This window comes from Dermacentor albipictus, chromosome 1 (assembly GCF_038994185.2).
Source record: "Dermacentor albipictus isolate Rhodes 1998 colony chromosome 1, USDA_Dalb.pri_finalv2, whole genome shotgun sequence".
NCBI lineage: Eukaryota > Metazoa > Arthropoda > Arachnida > Ixodida > Ixodidae > Dermacentor > Dermacentor albipictus.
The window spans coordinates 98,939,116-98,961,694 of NC_091821.1; the positions used below are offsets into that span (position 1 = coordinate 98,939,116).

Below are 22,579 nucleotides of genomic sequence, written 5' to 3' on the forward strand. Positions count from 1 at the left end.
AGTGCAGGTTCTTCCTTTGGTGGCCCACATAACAGCAATCAGATATAGAAAATATTCAATTCATAGAGATGTCAGTGAATCAATAACAACATGGACAGAATATCAGCACCTCAAATTTCCGTGGAAAATCCAGTGGTGTCCATCAAGACAATCAGAAGTAGCGGTCACGAGATTACGCTGCCGTGTCCCTCCATTAAACCTATATTTACACAGGACTGGTCTGACGCTATCACTTCTGTGTCCATACTGTCAAGAAACAGAATCACTAGATCATTATTTTTTGGCATGTCGACGATACAAATTGTTAAGGAAAAGACATCTCGAACTTCCGTTCGCAAAATTAGGGTTAATGTTATCACCAGAAACCATACTATCTTTCGGTGCGTCAGTTATAGGGGTCAGCCACAGGGACGTATTTGATGCCGTTTGCAGTTACATAACGTCAACAAAACGAATAAATTTTTAACTTTTGTCTTGTATTTTATTGGTTTTTGTATGTTTTCTTATCTCTCTTTCGTTATATATATATTTTTTTATCATCGAATAAGTGGCACTTCAAAAAAATAGGTGAACGTTTCAGCACGCAATTCTTGGCCAATCCCCCAGTGTGGGTACGAGCCATAATATGAGACTATCATCATCATCATCATCATCTAGAACGCACCTGTGCCAGCTAGCCAGTTTTTCGTCAAATTTTCATCAGTCTCTGGAGCGCTTTCCGCGTCCTGGCTTGAGGTGATGGACGCGGAACGTTCCGCAGGCTCGTGCAGCCAGAAGTCTGCAACTGCAAGCTCTTCTATGAGTCAAGGCACCTGGTCAACCACCAGTGAACGCCCCAGAGAGACTCTTACTCCTGTGGCCATGGATGCAGAGCCTATTGCCGGCCCGTCTGGCCAGATCACTACATTGACAAGCTCCTCAAGGAAACGAGGCACCTGGTCCAGCACCAGTGAAGACACAGAGGTCTACTCAATCACAGGTGACGACTCATCCGATGACAGCTTCGTGTCGGTGAGGAGCCGAAGGGCTAAAAGGAGGCTTATCAAGGCGTCGTCACCAGCGAGTACGTCAACCATGCAGGCAGGCAGTGAACGCTGGCCGCACACCATCCTCTTCATGCCAGTGGATTCTTCCGTCAACCTTCGAGTATTGAACAGGCAAGCTCTCTCTGTTTTTCTTGAGGGAAAGGCGCCAAACGAAATCAAGGAAGTCCGGCTGAACACACGAAAGAATGTTCTAGCTGTCGACACAACCCGTGGAACCACGCTGGAGACGCTACGACAGATCACAGAATTGGGGAACATAAAAGTACGACCGATCATACCTATGGATGGGGCCTGCACTGCAGGTGTGATCTACGACGTTGACTTGGCTATTTCGAACTCGGACCTGCCAATTCTAATCAAACCGACATACGAAGGAGTGGTCATCACGCACGTATGCCGACTCGGCAACAGCCGTTGTGTGAAGATTGTGTTCAAGGGGGATTCCATCCCTTCACACGTAAAGGTCGGTCACTTCCGACATGTCGTACGGCGGTTTGTCCCAAAGCCGCTTCAATGCCACAAGTGCTTCAAGATCGGGCATGTTAAGGGCGCCTGCGCAAACTCCCCAATGTGCCCCCGGTGCGCGGAGTCACACACTGTAGATGTCTGCCGTGCAACAAACTTTAGGTGTGGCAACTGTAAAGGCACCCATGAAGCGACGTCTAAAGAATGCCCAAGACTCAAAAAAGAGTTCGAAGTTCTGAAGCAAATGGTCAGGGATAACTCAACCCATAGAGAAGCCTCAGAAAAGATCCGGCGTCGATGTCGTCATCGACGAAAACGCTCAAGACAGGGTGGAGTTCGTGCGCCGCTTGTGCCAACGCCATCATCCTCACATAGAATGCCCGAGAGCACAAGGAGACCTCAGACGGGAAACGCTGCCCCCGTGGAAGAGTGGCCGACGCTTGCAAGCTATCAGTCCTCTAAGGAGCCGCCACGCTTGACGCTCCCATCGAAGCCCGCTTCTGTTGGTGAGGCTTCAACAGTCGACTGCCAAATGATCCCGGTGCTGCGATCTATTGTGAATGTCATCAGGGCCATGCTGACAAGCATTGACACTCCATCTGCTCGAAGTAGGCTACAAGTGCTCGACGCGCTGAGCCCCGTCCTAGCAAGCCTTGAGTGAAGCTATGACTGACAATCACCAGTCATTTCGTAAGGAGGTCAGAGAAGCGTCGATCCTTCAGTGGAACGCGAGAGGTCTAAGATCTCGCATCGCCGATTTTCGTCAATTTGTTCTCACTAACCGATTTCCAATCATTGTCATCTGTGAACCAAGATTATCCCATCCAATAAGACTATCCGGCTACGATACAACATTCTCATCAAGCGACATCAAAAGCAGCAAGGTCGTCGTGTTTATTCGCCGTGAACTTACTTACGTCGTCCAACCGGTGCAACCTCATGACGACAATCAGTATGTGTGCATGACTGTTAAAAATAGGAATGTCACCTTTGCACTCTTGGGGGTGTATCTGTCTCCATCAAGCCGATTTGACACCAAAAGGCTCGAAGACATCTTAAAAACACAACCTGGTCCATGGATTATCACCGGGGACTTCAATGCACACCATACCATTTGGGGAAGCTCTAAGGTTAACGCGACGGGAAGACGACTAGCTTCCTTGGCTTCCAACAACGGTCTCTACCTGCTGAATGACGCGAGTCCAACATTTCTGCGGGGAATAACGTATAGCAGCTGCCTCGATTTGACTTTCGTCTCCCACCGCCTCGCCACACATGTTAAGTGGTTTTTGGACATTGAAACGCACGGAAGTGACCACATCCCCACTTACCTCAAGATCACGGGAATGTCTAACACGTATACGTCCACCACGATACGAAGAATAGATTGGACTGTCTTTAAATCCCACATTGAGGACGCTTGTCACAAAGGCCTCTCTTGTGGACTTCAACAAGCTATCAAGGAAACGGCACAGACAGCCACGCGCACACTCACGTGTTCTCCAAGGTATTCTGAATTCGACCTGGAATTGGAGCGGCTTCGTGCGATTCGCCGTCGTGCCGAAAGAAGATATCGACGCACTAAGTCAATTCAAGATCTAAGAACAGGCAGGCGAATGCAAAAGAAGATACAACGCCGCATGGACAAACTAGAGGCTCAGCGGTGGTCGAAATTTTGTGCGTCGCTAGATCCCCGCAAACCGCTATCTCAAATATGGAGAACTGTGCGTGGTCTACGTTCTGTTCCGGAACAGCGTTTCCCGTTTAAGGCCCTAGCACTATTCCAGCGCCGACAAGACATTGATGTGGCGGAAGACTTCTGTGCTATGGTTGCGGGCCAGCGAACTCGTACAGCTTCGCTTACATTGAACCGTATTCCAGATTCACGAGATTCACGCATGGATCTGCTTTTCACGACGCAAGAGCTTGACGCGGCGCTCGCCCTATGTAATCGGTCGTCGTCGCCTGGTCCGGATGGCATATCTTACCGCATGCTATGTCACCTTGGTGAACGGGCACGAAGAACACTCCTTAATATCTATAACGAGTCGTGGCAGGAGGGCAACGTTCCCCAAGATTGGAAGATCAGCCGCCTGGTACCGCTTCTTAAGCCTGGCAAGTCTCCCTTAGAGATTACTTCATACCGACCAATTGCGCTGGCAAGTTGCGTTGGGAAGGTAATGGAGCGAATGATCCTCGCCAGACTTGAGTGGTACCTTGAACACTACGAAATCTACCCGGACGCCATGGCTGGTTTTCGACGTCACCGATGTTCTATCGACAACGTTATCGATCTGGTAACTTATGTTCAACACCAAAAGACGTGTAAGAGGTTAGCTGCCGCAATGTTCTTAGACATAAAGGGAGCCTACGACAACGTTCTTCATGACGCCATACTTGAAGCATTGGAATCGGTGGGCCTAGGCGGTCCATTATATCGTTGGACTCGCAGTTATTTACATAGGCGGTCTCTCTTTCTTAACACTGAAGCTGGCCCAACCTCGCAATACTATACGCACCATGGAGTTCCACAAGGCGGTGTCTTGAGTCCCACACTTTTCAACCTTGTACTCATTGGTCTCGTGGAACGACTTCCGAGCACAGTTAAAATATCACTGTATGCCGATGACATCTGCGTCTGGGCATCTGGTGTGACACGGCCGCAAGTACGCGCCAGGCTTCAAAAAGCTGCCACGTCAACATCGGCATACTTAAATGAACAAGGCCTCAAGATCTCGCCAGAAAAATGCGCATTGGTCGCGTTTAGCCGAAGGCCAATGAGATCATACGATGTATCTATCGACGGTCAAAGCATACCTTATGTCAGGACGCACCGATTCTTAGGCGTAATAATTGATCGTGACCTCTGTTGGAGTCCTCATGTGGCCTACCTAAAGAAGCGCCTGACAGATATCTCTAATGTGTTTAAGTTTCTTGGAGGAAATGTCTGGGGTACTTCAGTACATGCAATGATGCAGCTGTACAGGACGCTCTTTCTTGGGTACTTGCGATACAGCTTGCCTGTGCTGACCAACACCTGCAGAAGTAATATCCGCACACTCGAAAGCGTCCAGGCCCAGGCACTTAGAGTGTGTCTTGGATTGCCGCGGTGTTCGTCAACGGCTGAAACAATTGCCATTGCACACGATTTCCCAGCCAAGACCCATATAGTCATGGAAGCGCTCAGAGCACACGTAAGACACCTTGCTCGAGCCCCTGCCCATCATCTAGCCTCACTGCCAGTGGATCGACCACGTGCTTCCTTTTGCGAAACAGTCCTGCCTTATCGTGCATACCTTCCATCAGGTTATACAGCTCCAGCGAAAGTTCCGTTTCCACCATGGTGCTTGGCTCGAGCAAATGTTCGACTAATGGTACCAGGAATACGAACAAAGGCCCAACTCTCGTCTCCAGCACTCAAGCAGCTTTCACTGCTCTTGCTGTATGAGACTTACAACGAGCATCATCATCTTTATACTGACGCTTCAACCACGGTGAATGGGTCTGCAGGATCGGTGATCTTTCCTGCAAAACCTTCCACAATTAAGATTCGACTATCTCACCAGACTACATCGACTGCCGCGGAGCTTGCTGCTATTCGTTGTGCACTTCGTGTAATTTCTGAAGAACTACCCAGGAAATGGAGCGTGTTCACTGACTCCAAGGCTGCTCTTCATTGTTTGGTTTCTGCCCTACGCCGAGGACCCCACGAACAACTAGTTATGGAAATCAGACTGCTGCTTCACCACCTCGTCGAGCAAGGACACGACATCACGTTGCAGTGGATTCCAAGCCACTGTGGCATAATGGGCAATGAACTTGCCGACGCAGCAGCACGATCTGCACACGAGGAGGGCTTACAAGACTCCATTCCATTCTCAAGAACAGACGCTGCAACGAAAATTCGGTTGCTTGCAAATGAAGCCATCAAAACTTTATGGAACACACCCAGCTTAAAGCATACACGTCTACACCGACTGGACCCATCCCTTCGACTTCGACCCCCGCCTGGACTCTCTCGCCTCGAAACAGCAGTACTTTGCCGACTGTGGCTTGGTGTCGCCTATACAAGATCCTTCGCCTTCCGAGTCGGTATGGATGACAGCGCGGCTTGCAGACACTGCGGCGGCGAAGAGACTATCGAACACGTGCTTTGCCACTGTCCTCGATACAGCGCGCACCGGCTGTCACTAGCGACCGCGTTGGCGCGCCTTGACGACAGGCCGCTTTCAGAACAGTCAGTTTTGGAATGCCGACGTGAACTGTCGTCGCAGCAAAAGTCGGTCAAGGCTCTGTTGACTTTTCTACGTGACAGTGGCCTATTAGAAAGACTCTAATGACCCCATTTCGTCCCTTCTCATATTTTTTTTCTCATGCTTTCATTTTTGTCACGCTCTTCTTTCCGTCTTTATTTCCCCTTTCCCTTCCCCTAGTGCAGGGTAGCAAACCGGACGTTTTAAGTCTGGTTAACCTCCCTGCCTTCCTTTCATTTGCATCTCTCTCTCTCTCTCTCTCTCTCGCTACAATTTATAGAGACGATCGCTCGCAATCGCGATAGTGCACTTTGACCAAACACCTTGAACTGAGGAAGTAATTTTAGAATGCCGACATCACAAGCCATCGCAGCGGAGGGTGACGAGGGCACTGCCGCATTTTTTTAAGGGCAACAGACTTGGACAAGCGGCTGTAGGCTGGACAGATGTTTATAGTGCTACAAGTCCTACAGTGCTGTGCGGTGATATTATACGGGGACAGTAACCGACCGTGATTGTCTATCTGTGCTCCCTTTCTTTCTCGCTCTCTACTTTCCTGTTGCCTTACCTCCCCCTCCCCTCTTTCCCCAACGTAGGGTCTTGTTAACCCCGTCTTATTAACTTCCCTGCTTGTTAACTTTCCCCTTTCTTCTGTCTCTTTCAAATTTAGAAAAATATCTGTAAGCTATCTTCAAGATTCTCCAGGCGTAGTTGCACAGTGATGACAAGTGATGCAATGAAAAAGTGCCTTCTTATCTGTCTTTCAAATAAGGAAATCTCCGTATCCCTGCAATGTTGCACTTTATCTAAACAAGATCGTTAAATATTCACACGAGTGTTGCCTAAGGGGTCCTGTGTGTTGGTTTTCGTTATTTGAACAGACAGCAAAGCAAAAGACAAACAAGAGAGAGAGAGAAAGGAAGAAAACCCGCACTTCTGGGCCATTTCTTCCGAGGGCTCCAACCAACTCTCAGAGCAGTGCGCTGGAGTCATCGCATGGCTTAGAATCGTTGAATCATTCACACTGGCTTATGCAGCGTCTTCATCGCGTCCATGTCTTATCCCACTATCAGAGGTGGATCATCAATTTCCCGCTGCACGTGCGCCCGATGTAGGGCCCCGGCCGAAGGTGAGGCGAGCGCATTCAGGCCAGCTATCTCTTCGCGCGTTCCTCAGCCCGCAGCGGGCCTTGGCTCCAACTATACGTTGTCTCCAACGCACACACGTTCCATCATTGTTCCCAGCCTTCGCGCGCATTCAGAACCCTGCGGCCAAAAGGGAAACACAGCCGCGGGACACGAAACGGCGCCGCTCTCGTCTTCCGCTCACGCGAACTGCAGCAGGCCGCCCGCGGGCCGCGTCGCTTCGACGCGGGTCTGCGACGAGTCGCTCCCGATTGTGCAAAAAACCTGTAGCGTGGCTGCTGCGAGACAAATGCAGGCATTCTGCCACATGACAGGCCGATAGTGAAGGCGTGCTTTCAAACCAGCTGCGTCTGCGTGCGCGCGCGCACGCGTGCAAAGCGGAGCCGGCGGAGCAAATTATTCCTGCTTTATACAATACGGAGAGATACGAGAGCGACGCAGCGAGTGAAATCGACAAAGAAAATGCAGGGGTAACTCCAAGAAAGAAAGAAACCAAACGAGAGATGCGACGAGGCGGAGAGGAAAGATTAAATGGGAAGGGGGGGGGGGAGGGGGTAATCTCGGTTACATGCGTACACAGGGAAAGTTGTATACCGCGTGCATACGCAAGAAACCCTTTAAGAGGCCACGCACGTCCTGCATGAGTCGTAATAAAAAACGACCCTAGCGTAGCGGCACGTATCTCTGGCCGCGCACAGGTCGCCGCGCGGCTGACTGGTTGGGGCCGCCGCACGCAGTGTGGGGGCTCGAAAGTGTAACCCTGTCACTGCGCATTGTCTGAGGGAAATGCGGGAGACAACGTGGTGCCCGTAGTCGTTGGCTGCACCACCAGGTGGGCCTTGCTCGGGCCGTTCGCTGTCATCCGAAATTAAGACTGGCCGACCGTGGGGAACGGAGTCTGATTAGTTGATAGCCAAATCTCTCGATCAAGCGAAAAAGCTGACATTTGTGCTCGAAGTCGGGCCACAGCAGGGCGGCGTACCGGTTTTGGATTGAACTGAGAGCCTGTATTCTGTCTTAACTTTTATGTCAAGCCTTTCGTCCTGTATGGAGCACCGATTAAGGTATAAGGCAAGCATTATAACCTTTGTGACATTTAGAGTTTTAGGTACTTAGGTGGGTACGAAGTGAACCAGCAAAGCGTGCATAGGTTCTTTCCAGCACCCAGTTTTCTCACGTTTTCATCTCATGAAAGCCTTTTGTCCATGTGTTTCATGCACTGCTGCTAAATCGGGTATTCCTGTTTGCTCTACACGGCAGTAAAAACAAACTGATGTTGTATGTCTGAACGGAATGTCTGATTCTGAACGTGTTTTTCACACACTCATAGCAAAAATTTTGGCAAGGAGGTGGTAATAGCATCATTTTCTCACTCTTTCTAATCTTTTAATACATTATAACACATTATTCTAACTTTGACAGACCCATAATCGACGCGGATGTTAGGTTAGTAAACGCAAATACCTGCTGCCCTGTGTGGAACGACTTTAGGTCTGTTATACCATGTGATGACAATAATAAGGCGATATCGTTAGAGGTACCATTAATTGATTGAGGCGCAGTTAAGATCCGCATTCCGCTTTCTCGAACCCATAATCGTAAAGAATTGGTTGGACAAATTAATGCATATTTGTATTTGTGCGAGAACCTTTATGTGCTTTCTTTCAGTTAATGTTCTCGAGATGAGAGTTACGAATATCGATACGTGGCACTAACAACGTCCCGAAATGAGGCCATCTTGCAAAAATAAAGCAAGCAGAAACACGAGTAGTTTTTGTAAATAAAGATGAGGAAATAAAAAAATAATGGTCGTCATCATCATACGCTGTTTGTTCCTGCGATTACCTATAATGTCGTATTGCGATGACATATGTCGGTTTTTGTGTACTCACGTGGGATTCAGTGATCGTGTTATGAAATATAGCGCGCTGTGGAAGCACTTAGTATCAGCACTTAACAAGCAGTTAACGAAGCCTACACTTGCTTATGTAATGAGCTTGTTAACCCAGTTAGTTTAAATTGCCTTGCTATTACCACCTTCGCATTGCCAAAGACCTAACAACACATACGACAAAAAAAAAAAGATTATGGGGTTTTACGTGCCAAAACCACTTTCTGATTATGAGGCACGCCGTAGTGGAGGACTCCGGAAATTTCGACCACCTGCGGTTCTTTAACGTGCACCTAAATCTAAGTACACGGGTGTTTTCGCATTTCGCCCCCATCGAAATGCGGCCGCCGTGGCCGGGATTCGATCCCGCGACCTCGTGCTCAGCAGCCTAACACCATACACACATATACAACAGTGAGTTACTAACCTTATCTTAATGGCTGCTTCCGCTTTTTTTTTTTAATGCACCTCTAAGTGGGGAGACCTACATTTTCAGCTTATATTGTAACACGACGCCTAACGAACGTGTCTATGATTATTATAATTATATCGATCCAATTTGGTCACTGTAATTATATATGGGCACAACTAATGATCGTCGTGGACTTTATAAAGAAAAAGGGCAGAATTTACGATAGCGTCTACCTTAAGGAAAATAAAATATGTGGGTTGGGACGAAGCGCTAGTCTTCGACGGTACTTCGAAAATGCCAGGTGGATGCGACATATATAAAGAATGCATACGCAGAACACGCGGCCGTGCCACTCGAGAAGCAAGTCGTGAGGGTCCAGTTGGCGGCCTACTTACTTTGAGCCGTGTAGTGAGGTAAACGTACTGAGCTTGCTACGAACCCTGCACTGCGCCTTAGGATCTTGAAAAAGCAAAGATTTGATGCCTTTAAAGGTAGCGACGCGCGTTTATTCCCAGCATCGTTTCTGTTCCAGCTGATCTATAGCCACTGTATTGAGATGCCTCGCGCCGCGCCGTATAGCACTTGCGTGTAAGTGCGACGCACGTCTCAGCGCCGTTATCGAAGCTGTACAGTGGTGCTGGTGGGCGTTCGCCTACCCGCTGTACCTTTTTGTTTTCTGCTCGGAACCGCCTATCACGGACTCCATCCCGAGTAATGGGCTCTGATGCGCGTTTTAGCGCTAGTAAACTACGCCGGCGCATCACGCCGACAGCGTATGCCGGCAGCCGACCGGGCACGATCCATTTGCTAAGCTCTTTCTTCTCTTCCCACCGACGGGTCCGCAGGGTGTTCTTCCTGGTGGAGAAGGAGCGCAATTCGCTGCTGCTGACAGCGAGTCCCTGCTCGGCGCCTATCGAGTGGCACATCTTCAGGAAGCCCCTGGCGCCGTCCGACTACTCCGAGGAATCCAACGGTGGGTCGCCGCCGGCAACGCCGCGTGCCCGCCTCTCACCGCGCACGACGCGCGGAGAGATTGTTTCTCGATGCCCGCAGAAGCCCGAGCAGACGGCACGCCAGGCGCTGTAACTCGTGTCAGTTGCCCCGATAGTCGCGACCAGCTATGGCGCTACACACAGCGACTAACTGAAGGGACGGCACGGCAGCCGCTACTTACAGGTGCATGCCAAGAGTAACGTTTTCCTACGTGGGTCGATCGCCTGGCTTTTAAGGCAGCTTGCATGCTACAGCATTACCTTCTGTAAACCAGATGCCACCATTTCGAGGTGGCTTCGCAAGATTTGCATGCCACGAAGAGGTGAAATTTTAAAGAACATAAGAAAGCACGGCGATGTTGAGAGCGCACTGACTGTCAAGAATTCCTCCTTATCAACGAGCCGATCGTTGAGACCAGGAAACGCAGAACTAGCACTCGAGCGCATGCACTCTCGTGTGTTTAAAATAAATACGCACGCTGACCAACCTGCCCGGCGTTCTCTCGGGTGTAAAGATAAACGAAATCTTAGGATAGTGTGCTTCCAAAATGACGCACTTCATTGCATACGTGCAAAAGTGCGCGTCTATTCACAAATCGCGCTGCATATGTATGGCACTGACCTATGTGAGGGGAGAGAGAAGAGTGGTAGGGTCGGTCAACATTGACGTGTGCGCTTGTTCGTGCATTTCATTTGCAATGCCAAGGTATGGTGCATGCACCGCCACTTTCTTCAAGTGGCGGTCGGTTCGCTTTATGTCTCGAACCACGGAACAAGATAGCGGCAACAGGATGGTAAAACTTGGAATAATTATTGCAACCGGACAACTTTTTCTCGTAAATTCTACTTTTCTGTCCTTGTGTGTCTTTTTCGGTAATGAGAGACAACAAAGAGGCTTTCTTGGTCCTTTCGTCTTCAAGGATATGCTGGAAAATTTCTTACCGTAGTAAACACATTATAACTAGCTTCCGTTGACTTTAAATGGAAGTTGGGAGTTGTTCAGCAGTGTTAATTCACCTGTAGTCACTGGGTGATGGCGCTTACGACCATGTCAATTTATAATGCGCGTTTCTAGTCCCCGCAGAGCAGCAGTTCTGGCTGCGTATTGAGCCCGAGTGACGCTATTCGGTGTCTCCTTAAAGTTGAAACAAGCAGGCGCGTCGCTCCGTGGTCATCTGGAAAATTGCAGTATTTGTTAAGATTAATTAACTAGCTTCGGAACTATTAACTTCAGCGCAAAATTTCAAATGAAAAATTTGTTGATGGTTCCAGGAAACATCTGATTCGGCACCTTCTAACTTCAACTGTTTAGGTATTCGTTTTTTCTACGTCCTAAAGAAAACCGGCAAAATATGAAAAAAAGCAGGTGACATGCCTCTTCGTGCGCCATGATTTCAGTGCTCCAAAACGTGTAGCGTATGAACGAACACTATATTTAGCCTGGTGCGCTGACGCATAAAGAGTGACAGGGCAGCGACGCAGGCGATCGCCGCGCCATTTATGCCAGTGATATGCCGCCCTCGCGGTAGTTTATGACAGCGATAAACAGATCAGGCAGCATGCCAGTCCGTCTAAATGCGCTGTTCGTATCATAAGTAGCACGTTTTAGAGCGCTGCAATCGCAGTGCGCTATAGCAAGCATGTCATATGCGTTTTTTTTTTTTTTTCTCGTCCGGTTCGATTGTTGCGATGCGGATGGGCGCATGGGAGCGCCGATGAGCGCAAAGCGTACGTTGACATGACGTGCATGACGTCGAGGTTATTGCGTGATCTTCGCGACGCGGACGGCGAATTTTGAGGGTGGTCGACACTGTGCACTTGTCTCCGAAAGAAACACAGAAGCGCAATATTTCGTTCAAAGCTGCAGTGAAGCGGGGGATGAAAGAGCGCCTTTAATTTCATTTATAATAGATTGGTAACGATATTTCTGCAGGAGAAATTATGCGGCCCCATTTTAGGCTGACTGGCATTTGTGGTAACAGACCGGATTGAATATGTCTGTGCTATATACCTGTTGGCGAATTAAGCGTTTCGAAAGCAAGTTTGTGAATGTTAGTGGAATCATTGCATTCATCGTGGCGCAAGCTCTGCAATAAATCCGAGAAATTTTCTGCTGCGCCTGTAGTGTGAGGTGTAGAGCAGAGAAAAAGAACGGCGCCTACATAATTTAAAGATTTAACTCTAGGCAATGTATGGTCATGAATAAATTACGGGAAATGATAATGAAGACGGGTGTGTGGCTGAAGATAATACGTTTGCGTTTTGATCATATTAGGCATTAGCAAAGTGCTAATAATCGTGAACAAACTTCAGGTCATGTCTAAGTTCTGCAGTTCTTCTACATACATGCCTACAGCTACACCTTGTACAGCCTCCGTCATTACCGCCTAGAGGAAACTGGAGCGCTGTGCTGCCGAACGAACAGGCGCATATTTGAAGGCAGACATCAGGATTGAAAGACAGTGCCAGAACTCCAGAGCTCAAGGAAAATCCCACGAATCTCCTACCTTACCTTGAACTTAGGATACTGAGAAATCACGCTTCCTTTTTTTTTTTTCTACAGCAGAAGGCCATACAGCGCTCTGTACAGCCCCGACGGAGGCCGAATCAGCGCGTTCAAGCAAAGTCGTCGTTCGAACGCTTTGAGACCACGTGAACGCAATCACACGAACGCAGCAGAGTTAAATAAACGGAGAAATGAGGCTGCAGAACTTTCAACAAAAATCTGTAACACGAATATGCTCCCAGTTTCTTCTGGAGACGTGGCTTATGGAACTTACGGCGAGCCCTGCGACCGCGCTGTGCCGTAGCATGCATGCGTCAGCGACCGCACTGAATCGTTTATTAACGAAACGTCCAGCGCTCGTCAGAACCCTCTGTATACAGGGCGCGGCTAGCTTCCCTCAAATAGCCCTCGACATGTTCAGCTCCTACAGAAGCCATGCAGCCCTTCGCAATGTTTCTTTCTCTTTGATCCGGACCGCCTGCTTGTTTTACCAACGGAAAATGTGGTTTTGCTTCTTGGGCAGGACTCGTTTTGAACTTTCTTTATTGGTACACCGGAGGGGCAAAACCGTCTCTAAAGAAGACGTCGAGTCGAGCTGTCACGTTTTAACATAGCTAACAGGGCACCTTTATTTAGAACAGAGGTTCAGCGTAATATGTCTTTAGTAAAATATATATGTCTGCAGAAAAGCACGAAAGGCGAACATGCGTGATGACATCACTTCCAAATCCCTGAGACGGTGATTTGTGTATTCACAGAATGCAACAATAACTACGAGAGGTCACTTTAAGTAGTTTATTAGGGAAAACTACAGTGTATGTGGAAATAAAAGAAAATTAGAGCTGCTAACATTCAGAAGAATTTATCGCACTTGTCAGAAATAAATAAAAAGTAAGAACGAAAATTCGCGAGGAGACTGTGAAATATGTGACTAAGCGCAGTAACGTCTTTTGTGCTGCAGTTTGTGTAAGAGAAAACATCCCCCTCCCCGTAAATCTTTCTTTTCAGCCTTGGGCTCCTTTGTTCCCATACAGAAAATCGTCTCCTGTTCCACCGATCGAACGCCGAGAATTGCAGAATAACAATACAAAAACTTGACCTGATTTGTTGCTTGTCTCTATAGTGCGCCTTTAAGGTATGAAGTTCGCACAGATTAAATACAGCGTATGGGAAACGCTGTTGCCAAAACGCTGTTGACACGCAGTCACGCTTCAGCGAGCCCGGGATAGAAACGACCCCGTTTCTTTGTACAGTGGTAAAAGTGTGGAAAATATGCCGCCGCTAAGGCGCGCGCTGTAGTGTACCGGCTTAAATGACGGAATCTTAATCTTTCTGCGTCAACAGATTTTATAGCTACCCGTAAATTCTCTCATCTGAGCCGCGCGAACCTCAATTTGTTCACTTTTCCTGAACTTACATAAAAGAAGGATGTCTTCTTTTGATAACGAAAACCCCTGGTAGCTTCTTTCTTTGACCTATAGGTGCCTATGGCAATAGCATCGTAAATAACATCTTAAACGCCGTTATGTAATGGCGGCATGGCCTAGCCATTCATAACGGAAGTATTTCGAAAGCGCCCTTCTGTGTCTGCCGTATTTATCGCCGAGGGGTCTAGTTCTTCATTATTCTAGTAGCTGCTTGCCTTCTTAATATAAAGATAGCGCTATATTTCAAATGCGTAACTCTCTAAAAAAAAAGTCTACGTTGTGATTGGTTGCTTCCGATCGACAAGAGTGGGGTTCATTGACTTCACCGCATTCCTGAGCCGCTTCAAATCGGTTGATATCCAGTGGCCGGACCCTCACGGTGTCCTCGCCACCGCAACAGCTAGATGTCTCAAAGCAGACCATTCTGTGAGACCTAGGCGTAGCAAAACGTAACGGCTGAACAATTATGCTGCTAGCTTACTCACCGTTATTAATGTTGTCTGTACCATATTTTGTTGAATTATGTATAATATGCGTGTGTATTTTACAGACATCAACATTTCTTGTGTACTTTTTAGTCCCCTCGTTAACACATTTTCTTGCCGCCTTTCTCAGCAAATGTGGTAAAAAAATTGTTTTGCTTTCGTTGCACTAGCATTTAGGGTGCATTGTTGGTGCACTCAAGGGGCACTCTTGGTGCATTCACCAAGATAACGAAGCCACAAAGGAAAAGCACAGGTGGACGAATATGAAAGCTGAAAAGTTTTGTCCGCCTCATGCACCGCGGAAGCGCCAGCGTTCGTGACGTGTGAAGCTGGTGCTGCCCCCTTTCCGTCACGTCAGTATTCAACGAAGAGGAGACATCATTGCTTTAGTGTCTACCACAGCGCAGTGTGCCGTTACACCATGTGACCCACGTAACTTGTGCCAAAATTTTAAAATATGCAAGTGCCAAGTGGCTGGCTAGAATTTTGTTTACCGTCACATGGAGCTAATCAATCTATTTGTTGTATTTCGCCTAATTACATAATTAGTAATTAATTAGTCACCTTAATTAAATATGGTATTCAGAGCAAAAGCGTCCATGAGAAAACTGTAGGCCATGCTGAAAAAATTTCCGATCAAGCTTTCTGTTGATCACTACGTGCTACATAAAAGTTGTCTCCAAGCATAAAGAGAGCCCGCAAAACACGAAAAAAGTGCCGCTAGTCACGCTGGTCATATTTTCGCACGAGTTACGTGGGACACATGGTATAATGTCACTTGCCTTGCTGCCTTGCCAACAATCCATAAAAATACAAAAATACGCTTGCAGAACTTGCGAAAACTCGAGGGTAGTTGTATCAGTCGTATTTCCAAAGCACTTGGTATCGGTTGATGTGCAAACGGACAGCAAAATAGGCTCCATTGCAGACCGCTACCCCAAGGCACAATAAAAAACTAAGGCTACCCTTTTCCTCATGTGACACGGGCACACATTCCCGGATGTGGAAAAACGTTCACTGGGAAGAACGATGTGCTGAGGATGTTTTTAGTTTAAACAGGGCCTTCATAATAGTATATTTAGCAGACGTGCCTATCCCTCGTTCTGCTGCCCATCGCCAGGTCGAGTGGCGCAGCTCGCTGCAGAAAGCGTCTGCCGTGAGAGTGAATGAAGGATCAGTTACACGGACTCAACTTTTGCCATCCGCCGCCACAGTCGTAGCAAGCATGGAAGCGTTTGCGAAATCAGTCACTCTCCGAGAGCATAGACGCATTTCGCCGATGACGGGTCGCCTCGCGCACGCGAATCCGATCGAGAGATGAATATATGTGCCGCGCACTTGACGTCGCCTTGACATGACTGATGAGCGGACTAACGGTGCGCGCGGAGCGATTTCACTCTATAAATATGTTCCGGGCCGCGCGGTAACGTCGCCGTGATGGAATTGATGTTCGCCCCGCGAGTGCCCAGTAGGCGCATTTCTACGGCAATTAGACGACGCTGAAGAGCGCACGCCCGCGCGCACGGGAGGGCGGATACGGGATGGAGGAGGCAGGCCGCCGTCTATTTTGGGCGGTCAACCCCGGCGCGTGCGCGACCCGTCTTCCGTGCGGCGCTGCTCGTCCGATGCTGTAGCTGCCGCCGGTGTGGCGGCCGTGAACCCTGCGGCTGGGCGCAGGGGATGCTGCGCCGAAATAGGCGCCACGTTTGTCGTCGTCCCAGGTCTGCGGCAGGAACCGCCGTAAACATTAAAAAAAAAGAAAGAAGGTCCGTTGGCTGTCGCGGCTCGTCGCCATGTGAGCGTCCTATAGCACAGGCTAGAGCAGTGGTATAGCGAGGCAGCAACGAAGGACGAGCGCCTAAGAAGCGTCGATATATCCTGTAAACAAGAAAACACAGAAAAGTCAAACTGTAAGCTATGCGTTCGCACAAGTGCAACGCGCTGTTTTGAATATTAAACGACCCTGCTAGCAGTCGGCTGCGCTGTGTTAAGAACGGCCAGCTGCAGTGCAAGTCTGCCAGCCATTTACGCCAGCGGTGGCAACCTCATCCTGGAACGCCGCCGCCAACCTCTAGCCACGGCGTGACTAAGTCGACTTTGTGTCGGGAACAATACGCACGTCCTCCACTCTCCGTCGCTTCAGCTAGGATGCGTTTGACGAAGCAGGCTTTGTGCTGAAACCGCCACCGTTACGCTCTAGACTCGTCGCCGTTGTGACGGAATGAGTTCGGCGGGCCAACTATTGTTACAGAACTCCCCAACGCGGACCTGACCTGCTACGGGTGGGGGAGTTGCCGCGGGAACGTCGTCGTAGGCTCCTTCCCACGCTCCGACCAAGACGCAAGACAATGTGCTACCCGGGCGCGCTACCCGGGTCGGCTCTGAGTTCTTATAAGCCGCTGTTGTGCGGATGTTCGACACATTTTTTAAGCAGTCATATTGGACTGAGACACTCTCTCAAGCAGTCGTGTTAGACTGACGTACTTTCTCTCGCAGTCATGCTAGACTGATGAACTGCATGTCAATACTGTAAATAAACCCGTATTCCTCGTTCTCGATGAGAAGCAGTCCTTCCCTTCATCAACGTCCTCAGCGTGGATAAGTTGGACGACGGCATGGGCCATCTACCTCGAATTCATGCCGGACTCCAATCTTGACAACAGGTTACGAGCGATGGGATTGAGCCCCCAATCCTGACTGCTGTAACAACGGCGGCTCCGCTTACGCAACGCCTGAACCCAAACGTTTGTGTCTTCGAACGCGCCTGTCCCTCATTTTGGTCGCGGTGGTACTCTGTGCTGTTCGTCAAACCAGGAGTGCTTTCGGGACCTCCTCAAATGTTCCGAGTTTGCATCGAATTCGGTCAGCCAGTTTATTCCAGCACACCTTGCTTGCTCGAAAGGCTTAGTTTGCGGGGTAGACGCGAGCCTGGACTCCTCAGGAGTCTTAGACGTGTTTTCAGTTGCTGGTGCTTTTTCTGTATAGCGACGTTGCCGAATTATTGAGAACAAGAAGTCACCTACAGAATCTGTGATTGTTACATTCGCGGGAACAGTCCGCCCAGCTGAAATCAAGGTATGGCCCCTCATATATAGAGTATAGCCACTTTCCCCTCGACCACTACAGTGTTTGAGATGTTGGCGTTACAGGCACAGCATCAAATCTGCAGGTCTGTTGCTCGATTCCGACTTTGTGGAGAGAATCACGACAGCACAGACTGTAAATCTTAGGAGGACAAATGTTGTTTCTGTAATGAAGCTCACGCTGCAGACTATTCGAACTGTTCTGCGAAGGAACGATAATTAATGCTCGAAGTGGTGGAACGCAGGCGACGCTCACGTAAGGAAGCAGTGGCTGCGGTTCAAGGAAGAGCCCAGGGCTATACAGGCGTAACAGCTCATCACACTGCTGGCGTAGATGTTTCTGTATCAAAGGCCATAGCAGACCCAGTACAGAAAGCTACGGAAAAGGCTGTGGAACGTCTTGCGACAACTATTTTTCAGACCTTGGCACAAATGCTGTGTTGTCTGCAGTTGGCGTAGTTCATTAGTGCAGCCTCTACCCAGATTCATGCATTGCAAGTTTCTAATGTTCCAAATCTAGCCCAAAAGCAAACATCGTCACCCAGTCCATTAGCTTACTCTCCTTGCGCAGGACCTTCTACTCATGTAGAGCAGACAGAACCAGAACCACTAACGGACGATTATGAAGAGTTCCAAGATGTCGACAGACAACAGATCTGCTCCCCCCAAAATTTCCCCTAAATCACAAGCTCAAAAATATTTAAAAGAGAACCTCTCCAAGAAGGGCTTTTTGAAAGAGAGTATTTTGTATCAGGCAGTTACCGCTGCGGTTCTATCTTCAACATAGGCTCTCTAAAGATATTACAGTGGAATTGCCGTTCGATTGTTTCTGCTTCTACAGATTTATCATAATTTTTGTTCTCAGTTTTCCCCAGACATCACTGTCTTGCAAGAAACCTGGCCTTCTAATGGTCAAAATATTTTCCCTAAATAATTACCGATTATTTCGTTTGGATCGACCTGCCAGAGATGGTGGCATTACTTTGTTGATTTCAACTAAATTTAATCACAAGGCCACGATATCGCATCAGTGTATGCCTACTCAATGCGAAATATTAGCGTTAAACATAGCATTCCCAGACTGCTCCCCTTTTACCTTAGTTCGTTTATATTTCTCAGCAGGAGCGCAGGATACCCGAGCGCATTAGCTTCCTGTAGAAAAGTCGTAGTACTCGCTGGTGACTTTAATTCTCACCACGTGTCTTGAGGTTTTAAAACTGATTTAGGTGGAAAACGCCTGTGGGACTGGACTCTTGATAATATTCTATCCTGTCTAAATTCAAAAGTTGCTACGTTTGTTCGCGGCCAGTCTCAATCAGCCATAGCTCTGACTTTTTGCAGGTCGTCTCTATTTATATCCTCGTGGAATACGATAGACTGCGCTACAAAAAGTGATCGCCTTCCTATTACCTTTGAGATTGATTTCCCTGTGATTTCTTTCAAAAGAAAGAATACCGCATTTGTAAACTATGACAAATTTTAAAAGAACTTGAAGTTTACGATGCTTTCTCGTGCGGATATGCAAAAGGATATCAGGGCTATGCGCCTATGTGCAGTTTGAAAAGGTTCCTTGAAGGATGCAGCTTTTAATTTAACTTACGATGCAGGTAAACCTTTCAGTCCATGGTGTAATTCAAAGTACACGCAGGCTCACCGAAAACGGAAAGCTGCCTGAAAGAAACTTCTTTGTAATCAATATGTCCAAATGATTGGAGTGATTACCAATTTATTGCTGCACCTTTCAAGTTTACGATAGCTAAAGTCAAAGATGAATATGATATGAATAAATTCACTTATCTCACTAAATCTAAAAAAAAAGCCCTCTTTAGATTTTCACGCTCTCGAAAGATGATTCCGATTCTAGCAAATATTAACTCTCTTGTCCTTTCGCCATGTGAACTGTCCGAATTATTGGAAAGTATTAGAAAGCGACTAGAAAACAGATTCACTTCAACAGTTCCACCGTACCTATTGAAACCTTTACCGCTAGAGGAATTTAAAGAAGTCATATTACAAGAACTTGCGGATGTTGTTCGCTCTCTGCCTTCTTCAGCGCCATGTCCAGATAGAGTTAACACAGCCGTGATAAAAATTCTGTGTGAATTGTCCCCGCAAGAAATTTTAAAAATGGTAAATTACTCTTTAAAATATGCCGGGATACCTTCATACTAGAAAATTGCTAAGGTAATTCCGATACCTAAAAAAAACTTCTAGGTGGATAAGATTTAGATAATATTAGACCAACTTCTTTCACATCCAGTTTGGTTAAACTAATAGAAAGAATTTTGAATGTCCGAATGACGACCTACTTTCTGAATACTTAATACTGAGCCCCAGTCAAACTGGCTTTAGATCTGGGTGCTCGATATGGTGTGTGCACGTCGAGCTGCATACCACTTGCTCGTTGCCGAAGAGAAGGTTCAGCCTTAGTGACTCTAGATCTAGCTAAAGCTTATGATTTCCTGCAGCATGACAGACTGATAAAGCAACTAGAGAATTGCAGGTTTCCGAAATACATCACCGCATAGGTTTCAGAATTTTTAAGGGAAAGAGAATTCTATTGTTCTTAAAGCGGGTGTTCATCGGCTAGGTATATGCAGAAACGCGGGGTACCACAAGGGTCAGTGTTATCTCCTGTTTTATTTAATTTATTTTTAAGCTGCATCCCTTTGCTCCAGTACACTCAGGTATACGTTTATGCCGATGACATTGCTTTTTTTTCATCGAATGATAATCTACATTCACTTTATCAATTGTTAGAAAATTGTACTCTTGAAAATGTACTCTTGAAAATGTACTCTTGAAACTTGGGTTGAGAACATACATATGTCTCTGAACGTCACTAAAAGTGCATTTCTTCTCTTTCCTTCAGATGTTCCCGGTCACATTTCACTCATGTATCGTCAAGAGTTCATTCCCCAGGTGGATTCTCTTAAACACCTGGGAATCACGTATGATGGGACACTCAACTGGGAAAGCCATATTGAAAAAGTTGCGTCTAAGGCAACTCGTGCCGTGGAATGGTTGCGTAAGATCAGTAACCGACGACGTGGGTTGCGAAGCCATACCTTAATTATGATATATAAAATGTATGTCTGACTCATCATGTAATTCGGGTGTGTCCTGTTATCCGGCAGCCCAGCTTATAATTTGGAGACTCTGGTTTCATTAGAAAGGGAAGCACTGCGATTGTGCCTTGGACTCCCTAAGTTTGTTGCAAACACCGTTCTGCATATGGAAGCTCTAATACCATGTTTAAAAAGTAGATACAGTATCCTTACACTCCAAAGGTACCTAACTATTTACGATTCTCCCCCAAAAAAATCAACGTATGTTTTTACTAATAAACCAAATTCATCTTTAATAATCATTGATCGCGACTACGCAGACCACAGATTGTATTCACACAGGCACAGCTAAAACCATTTAATGTGCAAATTCAACGTAATAAACCAACAGGTCAATCCAAGACAAGCCTCCAGCTAGAATTTAACGATACTTTCCCCTAAAACGCTAAAAACTAATGCCATACCATTATTTGAGGACCAATTACAAGATTACCTTTCTCACCTGGAAGCAAGCAATATAATAGCCACTGATGATTCACTGTCCGAAGAGAAGGCTGGCGTAGGCATTTTCTCTCTTTCTCTTTGTTGGTCCTTTTCTATTCCCCTTCCAAATTACACGCCTATTTTCATAGCAGAATTACTGGCTATTGTTCTAGCGCGGCGCAAGCTTCCCCCTAATCAATCGTCAGCTGTCGTAGGTACAGATTCCCTATCGGTATGTGTGTGGCTTTCCACGGCAACGACTACGGCTATCTTAAGCATGTTTCAAAATTTAGTCTCTACAACCTTACAAAAAAAAATAATTTGTCGTGGGTTCCTGGCCACCGCGGTTTATACTTAAACGAAATGGCAGGTATATTAGCCAGAACGTCCTTAGGTGGAATTTTGATTCCTGTTTTACCGGATACAGCCCACATGCACTGCATCGAGATACAGAAAATTTTGTTAGCAAAATTAGTTAGTCAATTATCGCTGATACCATCTCCAGACTTTCATCATCTCGGTTTTTGCTGGAATAAACAGTGGTGTCCTTCGCGGCAATAGGAAGTTACATACACCAGACTACGCTGCCGCATCCCGCAATTGAATTTTTATTTACATAGAGCTGGTCTGACGATGTCCCCTCTATGTCCACAAATGTGAGAAAATTGAATTATAGACCACTACTCTTTATCACGCAGACGATATTGACACCAGAGAGAGATATTACTCGAAGTTCCACTCTGTAAAATTGAATTAGGGTTAAGTATACCAGTATTATTATCATTTCGGGCCTCGACACTAGGCTATAGCCACAGAGACGCTTGTTCCACAGTATTTTATTATTTAACGGAAACAAAACGATTGCCCTGCTAATCATTGTATCTTCATTAGATATCAAACCTGCATTCATTTCCCCCTAAATTGGTTTCTCTAAATTATTTGCTAACATTAATGTCTCTTCGATTATAGCCTCTTTTAACATTCACCTTTCAGTTTGACTGCTCGCTTGCATACTAGTCTAGTTATTGCCACGTCTCCTTTATTTATTTATTTTCTTTGCGTTTATCGCTTCAGATAAGAATTTCCTTTAGCTACCTCCTGCCGCCCGATTCTTGGCCTGTCCCCCTTAGTGGGTGCGAGCCATGACAGAGGTTCATCATCATCATCATCATCATCATCATCATTCTGGCCCGCCTTTTTTTAAGCTGTTTTTCACATTATGGAATCACACCACCTAGCATAGCTCTCAGTCATGCATGATGAATACCGCACCGTCTTGAAGGTTGGACCCGCCAGAGAAGCCGCTTTTAACCTTCCTTTCAG

At 47.1% G+C, this 22,579-nt stretch overlaps 1 protein-coding gene across 3 annotated transcripts in view; it reads left to right on the plus strand.

The window, feature by feature from the left end:
• The window catches only part of LOC135917526 (protein NDNF-like), a 254,547-nt gene that overhangs the window by 204,641 nt on the left and 27,327 nt on the right, over positions 1–22,579 (plus strand). For all 3 annotated transcript variants that reach the window (XM_065451104.1, XM_065451106.1, XM_070523681.1), the window contains one exon: positions 10,058–10,185. In XM_065451104.1, coding sequence (XP_065307176.1) covers positions 10,058–10,185 — 128 coding nt within the window. The remainder of the gene's footprint in view (positions 1–10,057; positions 10,186–22,579) is intronic.